Source organism: Rhineura floridana, chromosome 2, assembly GCF_030035675.1.
Source record: "Rhineura floridana isolate rRhiFlo1 chromosome 2, rRhiFlo1.hap2, whole genome shotgun sequence".
NCBI lineage: Eukaryota > Metazoa > Chordata > Lepidosauria > Squamata > Rhineuridae > Rhineura > Rhineura floridana.
Window position 1 is genome coordinate 143,419,550 of NC_084481.1, and position 9,173 is coordinate 143,428,722.

A 9,173-nucleotide genomic window follows, 5' to 3' on the forward strand; every position below is an offset into this window, starting at 1 on the left:
CGCCTAACCAAGGCAGAAAAGTCTCACGCATTGTGCAGTGCATAGCAGCCCAGAACGCCAAACGCTGCTGGAGAAAAAGAGAGCCGCTTCCCCGCAGACAGGGACACCCACCCAACTTCCATATCCAGGAAACACCCCCGTTCCCCCACTAACCTTAACCCAAGCCACATCCTCCACCCCACTCTTTCATCATCCTTATTCAAGAACCTCTTCATAGCCCGCGATACGAGATGTCTCCTCCGCACCACTGGTGTGGGAGCTGAATCACCATCGCGCCCTCTTCAACCCCACCTTCCCCGGAGAAGGCGCCATCGCCCTTCTTCTCCCCATTTCCCCTCCTCTGCGAGGAGAAGGAACGCAGCCCCTACAAGGGAAGGAAAAGGGGCAGAGGGCACACTGCGCCGCCGGGCCAAGTAGCTCCCCGTTCCCAAGAACGTCCCACGCCGAGCGCCAGGATCCCCCCACCTCATGAGGTCCCTGTAATCCAGGAAGGTGAGGATGAGCAGCAGCGGGTCAGTGGGCAGCAACTCCAGGTTGAGGGGCTGCAAGTCCAGCTCAAAGGACGCCGCCATCTTGACGCCTGCCTCGTCGGCCCTCCGCTCCTAAATCGGAGGCTCCTCCCTGCTCAGCTGGGGTTGGGCTAGGGGCTGAACAAAGTCGAACAGGGGCCTGCTACCTTCCTGGCTGACGAGCATCTCCCGCCCCTCACGTTGGTTTGTTATCAAAACACGCAGTGAGAAAAGGCCAGTCAGCGGCAGCACGCTGAAAGGGCCGGGCCCGAGTGCGGAGGGTGAGAGTGCCTGGGGGAAGCGTCGAAGCATGGAAGTCTTTAACTTCTGCGGTCTCATGGGAGCGCAGAAAGAAAGGCCCCCTGCTGTAATACAGCCCGCTGTAACCGGAAATCATGGGACGGTCCACAACATACATTAAAAGCACATCCAACACACATTTAAAGCACATTGGTTCCCCCAAAGAATCCTGAGAACTATGGTTCCCCCCCCATACAGAGCTATAGCGCCCAAGACCCTTAAAAACTACACTTCCCACGATCCTTTGCGGGGAAGTCATGTGTTTTAAAAGTGCATTTGATGTGCTTTCAATGATTGGTATGGATCTATCCAAGTCTTAGAGGGTGCATTGGAGTTTAGCCTTAATCTCACCAGACAAGGGGTCATGGAGTATCACCTCGCCTAGACAGTTGTGAACAGCATGTGTGCATTTATCCTAAAAGTGCTCTTTTTAAAGCAGCACAACAGGCAGAAATGCAACAGGGCTGGCTTTTCTCTTTTTTAGATTTGGGTCTGGGGATTTTTGAGCACATGTCAAATTAGTCCAAAATACCAATTTCACACTGTCCAGACAAGCTCAGCTGTTCTAGGGAGGGAGCCTGTAAGTGTGTAATGAGGGAGCTGATACCCTAATCTAATGAAGCACACGTTCAGCACACTGCATTTCTCAGAAACTGGTAACATAATTTAGAAAAAGAAAACAGTTTAACAGACCTCTTGAATAGGTTAAATAAAATGGCAATTAATTCCTAAATCTGTTGTCCCTTTTACAAAGCATGCCAGTTAATCTCATTTCGGATGCTGTAATAACAAGGCAGGTGTTAAATTATTTATTACAACTTTTTTTCTTCTAACTTTTTTAAGTGGCCTGGCAGTCAGGTGAGGGATCAGTGCCAGAAGATGTTTTTCATTATGGTGGCTCAGCCATAGAATACATGAAATAATAACGGACAGATTGTCTCTACATATGTTGTTATAAATGTTCTTCTCACTACAGATTCCCAGATGCCTCTGGATTTGGAGCATGTTAAAAAGTCCCATTGAGTTTAATGGAACTCACTCCCCAAGTGAGTGTGCTTAAGATTGAAGCCAGAAATTCTCCTCTGAAGTATCTTGATACATTTGTTTTCTATGAGCTCTTAATCTATGTAACACATGTTGCTTTTTTTTATCTTGGAGATAGTCAAGGAAGCCTAAGGTGTAAACAAATTATATGTTGCTCATTTGGCTTTCTCAAATCAACATGTGCTTGTCAGATATAATGGATCATATTTGCTTCGGTGTAATTTAGGGTTCTTATGGGATTTACACACCTAGATTTTGGCATTATAAGCTTTGGTTTGCAATCCTAAACATAGGCTGATCCTATGGTCTAGCTATGCTAGCTGCTCCTACTGGGAGAAAGGGCAGGATATAAATCAAATAATAAATAAATAAATATTATGCCAGGGCTAACGTGAATGTGTATACAGTCATTAATTTATATACTCCCAACAGCAAAAGAGAAAGCAAAATAAAATTTGGCTACATATACAGCATACATTTAAAGTACATTTAAAGTACATGACTTCCCCCAAAGAATCTTGGGAAATGTAGTTTACTGCTCACAAAGCTATAATTCCCAGCACCCTTAACAAACTATAGTTCCCAAAACTCTTTTGGGGAAGCCATGTACTTTAAATGTATGGTGTGTATGCTGAAACAAGTGCTAACATAGCAACATTAAGAGCTGCTTCCACAGAATCCTTGGAACTCCCCCATCACTGATCAGTCATAATGTCACATTTTAACATTATCCATGTGTAGTAAACACCAATAAATGTGCAGGATGTCATGATATCCAATCCAGTTTGCACCCTCCAAGCACAATTCATCAGCAACTGATGGAAAGTCAGAGCTTCCCACGGACAGGGTGTTGAATGTCATGGTAGGCCAAATGCAGCCATCCTCTAAATAGGATAGACTAGTTGTTTGTTTTGTTGGCTGCTGTGTTTAACCTGCCATGCTGTGTTTATCTGGCCTTTCTTTTATTTGCTGGACCTTTCGTGTGATTTACTTTGTTGTTTTACACTGGCTTTTATATTGTATATGTATATTAGCTTTAACTGCCTTGGTGCCTAGTTGCAAAAAGGTACAGTATAAATTTAAGTGATAAACAAATTCTAGTTGCAATATCTGGCTATCTCCATTGCACAGAGATTGCTGCAGGACTATTGCCTACACGCACACTCTCTCACTCTCTCTCTTTCTCTCTCTCATTCATAATGGGCAGTATTCAAATATTGCTGCTGTTGTTGTTGCCTGAGTTGAAGGACAAAATGGTAGCCCCACAATTCAATGTACAGAAGCCAAGCAGAAATCAGATTCAAATGAGCGATCAACAATGATGATGGGACATCCTCTTCTACCACACCTAATGGCAGCAGGGACATACTGCTCTGTCCACCAACACCTTGCTGCTGCTTACTCATAATTCTTCCTGGCTGCTGTCACCATTCCCCAACCCAGCATCCACCCCCTGAGGTGGCTCTTGTTCACCTCATGGTAAGGCTGGCTATGATGGGAAATAGCTGATGTGGGTTTGAATCTCATCATGGGAAGGTACGTGTGGCTGCCACAAGGCAAAGCCTACCTCTTGGGGGATCCTGCCACTATTAGACAGAAATAGGGAGAGTAGCAGGGCTGAGGCACAGGTGTGCCACTCCACATACAGAAATAGGTAGAAGGGAAACATAAACAGAACAGAAATTAGCCTATAACAATACCCCTTCTCCCCCTGACCCATGCATGGGAGGACTCCCAGCCTGGAGCCCACTACTGCAGCTATATGTGGAGTTGTAGCTCAATGGAAAAGCACAGGCCTAGCATGCAAGACCTGCCAGGTTCAATCCCTGCTACGGTCTCCTAGGAGAAAGGGCTTGGAGGAACCATATGTTCACCTAAGATGGCTTAGTGCTAACTGCCCCATTCAGGTGATTGCACCTGTATACCTAGAATTCCATTTATTTTGCCCAGCAACCTTAACCCCAACTAGCCACACCTTCCATAATCTTTGGTTTTATTGCCTTGCTATCAGCCTTCCTTCCACACATCTTGCAGCACCACTGCTTGGATCATCATACTAGCAGCAACAGACAGCATGCATGTGTGTGTAGAAGGGGGGACATTGAGAGCTATTGGAGTCAGTGCTTCAGTGACAAGATCACAATGCATCCCTTCTGCCCTAGTGTGCATGCTGGTAAATAATCCACTGGTCTCTCATATTGTGTGTTCCCCATCTTGAAGACAGCTAAGGGGAGCAACTACTGGGGGAGTGAGAGTTTCTTATCAGGTAATCATCATAAGAACTGGAACAGTAACAGTGGTGGAATGAGTTCTGCCAGCATCACTGAAGGATGCGGCTGCCTCCTTCCTTGCAGGGCTCCTGTGTCTAAGGAAGCTGCAAGACAGAAATGCAACACATTCAGCTGGCTCCATCACAGTATCTCCATGCTGGGTACTGCGGAGCCTGTTGCATTGCTGCCTGCCATACATTCTGGAAAGGCACTGGAGCCCTGCCTAGTTCCTGTGACTAGGCGCTTTTTAGGGGTTGAAGCGCAAGTGACTGAGAAAGGGTGTTTTTTCATTCCACATGCTTCAATCCCCACTCCCACTCTCCCATTGGTAATCCCGCCCCCCACATCTATGTTTGGAGCTCCACTTGGTGGGGAGGACAATACAGTTGCCAAAACAGTGTTCCATATGATGGAACAGAGGTGTGCTGCTCTGCTTCATGTGCCCTGGTTTTGAGTCTGCAAGCAGTGGCGCTGTCAGGACAGGATTTTGGGTAGAAGTCCAGGGCCCCAGTTAGCAGAATGAGCAGGAGGGCCTCCATTCACAGCAGGTTGGCTTACCACATTTTGAACTAAGTGAAGCGTTTGAAGGACTGCCCCCCCCCACCGTAAGAGCTGTTAAAATTATGTAGTTGTTCCACTGTCTACAAGGAAGAATGGGTCATGGGTGTTTAGCCAGTAGTAATAATAGTTGGTTTTGAATGTTTTGTTTTAACTAACAAATGTGTCTGTGCCCCTTGTTGCTTTCCCAGAGGCATGATGGTAGCTTACCTGTATTTTGGGGGTTTGTGGTGAACTAGGGCACCCTTTCTGCAAATTTCATATTTACCATGTGCTTGGGGAGGGGGAGATACTGCTCCAATCTTTTGATGAAGGAAGGCTTGCTATAATAACATAGAAATTTCCCTCATTGCAAGGAGGAGAGAGTGAGAGACACTCTGTGGTCATTGTTATTTAGGGACTCTGTGCATCCATCCCAATTCTTGGGGGTCTTAGCAAGAGGAATGGAGGATGTACAAGAGTCCAGCTTTGTCTCTCCATTCCTGTTTACCTGTGTGTGTGTGCATGCTTTTTTTTCACGCAGCCTGTTGCAGAAATAGAATTGAAATTTCTGTTTGTTATTTGCGCCATCTTTCATGGCAAGTTTCTGCTTGCTCCACTATCGTACCTGTCCCTCCAACAGGGCTACTTATACTTTTTGTTATTAATATCAGAGCAATCACCAGCAACACTTTAACACAGTGTGGGGGAATTGGAGAAATCCTTTATGTGTTTTTCTTTCTTTTAAAGACAGAAAACAAGAGCATAGATACATAGACTCCCTGACCCAAACACCTTTTTCCCCCTCACAGTCATACAAAACCACGAAAGACCATAACAAACAAATAAAAAAGAAGCTGCAACTTTCCTCTAAGGTTCAAGTACATTTTTCCCAGCATAATATATGTACTGATGGTATGGTGATTGCCCTGGAATTTGGAATAAGTTAATATCCTTTTTTCTTGTTAAGTATTTGTTATAAATACAGCAAACTATATAATAAAAACAAAGTGTCATGAGATAAATTAATCTCTGCTGCTAACATATTAGAATACATTCACGCAACACTGAAAACACAAGTAGCTATAGTGGGCCCTGGTTCCTGCAGCAGCAGCAGCAGCCTTTGTAACCAGACCAGGTGGAAATTAGCAAGAGATGCATGGATCAGTTAAGATCAGGCTGAGAGTATGTGTGTAGAATCTTTTCATTCATGTATGAAAGACTGTCCTTCAGCATCTTGGCAGGTGAAAGTACTTGGGGCAGGATAGGTTGAATATTGAAATAAACACTTTCTGTAGGATTTCTTTTGTACTGTGGGGAATGATATAAACCAATGGCCAGTGAGCATGGCCCATGTACAATGAGCTGATAAACATAATCAGTTGCCAGGCTGATGACAAGGATTAGTTATTTAACTATATTTCCCAACAGTGTGCCAACATTTCTATTTTCAGAGAGGTAGCCATGTTAGTCTCTTGCAGGAAAAGCAGTCTTGCAGCAACTCTAGCCAGCATAGCCAATGGTGAGATATGGTGGGAGTTGTAGTCCAACAACATGTTTATCTAGTTATATTTAAAAATAACACCATGTAATATTCTACCATTATATCTTTTCATTGTCTAGGTCAGGGATGACCAACTGACAGCATGCAGTCTACATTTGCCCCACCCCCAGGCTATTTCATTCCCCATCCTCCATTTGTTTCCCTTCAAGATTGGGAAGGCAGAAAAGTAGACTGAACTTTCCCAAGGATTACATTACTTCTGAGCTGGCCAGTCTTTCCAGTGTTGAATGAATTAATGATCCAGGGCAGAGGTCTATGTGCTGTGCCCTGTGTGCTGTGCTCGCCCAGTCATGGACAGCTCAGCTCTGAGAAAGCTACTTCTGAAGAAGAGGGTGCTGCAAAAAAAGTGTGTATGTTATCACAGGGATGTCTAGCTTGGCATGACTAACATGACAGTACTGAGATAATTATTTAGCCTGCAGGGACTGGAAAAAAATAGGCCATCCCTGGGTTAGACCTCTATCCCTCAGGTATTTGGATACACGAAATACATAGGTGATGTCACCAACAGGCATGGTCCATGGGACACTGACTCAAGACACGGCTTTCTCTGTGGTGCTGCCTCAACTGTGGAATTCCTTTCCTGGGGAAGTGTGGTTGGCCCCCACACTTAATTTTTAGATGCCATCTGAAGACAGTGTGTAAGGTGGAATTTTTATTAGGCTAGGTACTTCCAAGGGCTTTTGGAAGAAGGGTAGTACATAAACTTAATAAATATTATTCATTTGTTTAATCCACTATTTCAAACGAGCAGAAGCATCGCTATATAAATCAGAAGAGTTACTGTATGTATTGTGAGCTGAAAGGAGAAGACCAACTAAAAAAAATGCACCCTATTTCTAACTTGTCAAGCTTCTCCCATTAATGCTTGACAGATGTCTGATCTCCTATGAATGCATGGTGTTATAGTATTTTATTACTCTTTCATTTAAAAGATTGAAGAGTTGTTTAGAAATTTGTAAGATACTTCCAAAGATATGTCTTTTTACAGTGTCTCAAATGATAAAGTGAAGACTTAACCTTATGCAAGCCTAACCTTAATCTTGGTGGTTATTGAATATGAATGTTAATTAAACAACCTATGTCTTAAATATTTTTTTGTTTAGTATTATTTTCTCTTTTCTGGGGATGTGGAATGTTTTGTTTTGTCACGGAGCAGAAAAGAAAACGAGTTGTCCACTTGAATTTTCCTGCCGCAGATGTAGTCAGTAAATATTAACTAATGGGTGGTTTAGAGCTACCAAGTTTTTTGTAGATTGTAACCCAAGTGCATACCTCTGAAGTGGCATGAACCTTTTTGGGTTATGAATCACTGTAATCAACTAGTGGCCTTAATGCATTGTTTTCCATTCAAATTTGCAGCACTGGCAATCTCCGAGTATCATGGCAGATGCTTGAAAGCTACACAGCCTAAAGATGAAATGTTAGCTTGCATGGGATAGAGATATTGAAGGAAGGTGATTCGGGAGCAGAAAGACAAAAAGTATAGTACCTGAGGCCTCCTCATTTTGTGAATTTGCAGCACCAGACTGACGGTTGTATAAATGAGTGCTGAGTTGATGTTGTACAATGTTCTTCTCCAAGCAAGCTCCAGATCGGGCAGAGTATCTTCAGTTTCATGCGGATATGTCCAGAATTCAAATAATTTGATTCTTGGGTACAACAACAACTGAGAGCATAATATTACCTAGAGAAAAGAGGCAGCTGCTGTACCCAGCTTTCACCAAAGATATAATAACTGCTTTCTATTTGACTCCTTCCGCTAAAAACCCCATTATGCTGACATGTTACTTACCCTTTTTGTTTTCAAAGGCACAGAATTAAAACGTGATACTACCAGTAGTACTCTCATCTCCCAGCCATGACACTGAGTGACTGCAGAAAATGTTGAATAATGAAGTGCTTTTTAAAAATAATGCTGATGCTGAACATATGCAAAGAACAATGCAATTCAGACAGTATCAAATGTCCCAGTTTTTCAAGTTTATTTTTGTGGATCGTAGTGGAATGTTTGATGATGTATTTTTAAGAGTTTTCTTTAAGAAAATGGAAGAAAGTAGTATCTCACACTAATTTTTTCATTGCTTTTCTATTTTTGCAAAAAAAAATGATATCTATTTTTTTTCACATGTGGAAACAAATTTTCCAATGACTCACATGAGCTTTGTAATAAAAAAAAGTTAAACAGTAAAGTGCAGTGTGTGCTCTTTTTGAGTGTACAGGAGTGCTCTTTTCTCAAAGTAGTGCTTGAGAAAGGCCTAATTTTCACCAGCAAAACAATTTGCTCACTATAGCCTTATACTTTAGCATTGTTTGCTTGAACCTTAACAGTCCCATTTATGCATTTTGCTCAGAGTTGTCATGACTTGCGACCCTTCATATTTCTGTACTAATGTTGCAACTGCACTGCAGGATGAGTGGTGTGGTTTGTCAAACTTGACAGTACAATTTGCCTTGTATTATCTCATCCCTTGCCATCAGTTATCTAATATATTTTTTATTTTCTCTATGGGCACATGTGTTGGGATAACTGGGCTTTCTTTAGAGATGCGTGGGCAAGATTACTTGGCAGACACTGTCTTAGATTTTTAAAAGGTCAAGGAATAGTTGTGCCATTGTGCATTTATGTAGGAACAGCAGGTTTTATAGGAAGAGGACTGCCAAAAAAAAAGAAGTAGGACCGTGCTGCCTACAATACTTGAAAGATTAGTCAGGAAATAATAAATATGAACAAGCTTTCTTTAAAAAAAAAATAGCCATGAGCCAGGCAGAAAAATGCAAAAGAAGAGGTGAGATGAGAGGCAGAAGGTCCAATTTGTGAGGAGTCTGTCTCCATAAATTTGGGTGGTAAGCTGAAGATACAGCAGAGATATCTGCCTTCATGTAAGAAAAAATTATCAGCTCCATGACAATGCCAGTTGATGAGCATTTTCAGGTCAGAAATGAAAG

At 42.8% G+C, this 9,173-nt stretch overlaps 1 protein-coding gene across 1 annotated transcript in view; it reads right to left on the reverse strand.

The window, feature by feature from the left end:
* The window catches only part of FBXO3 (F-box protein 3), a 46,730-nt gene extending 45,949 nt beyond the window's left edge, over nucleotides 1-781 (reverse strand). Inside the window, exon 1 of the mRNA XM_061610734.1 lies at nucleotides 466-781. Coding sequence (XP_061466718.1) covers nucleotides 466-572 — 107 coding nt within the window. The 5' untranslated portion in view covers nucleotides 573-781. The remainder of the gene's footprint in view (nucleotides 1-465) is intronic.
* Nucleotides 782-9,173: the final 8,392 nt, after the last annotated feature.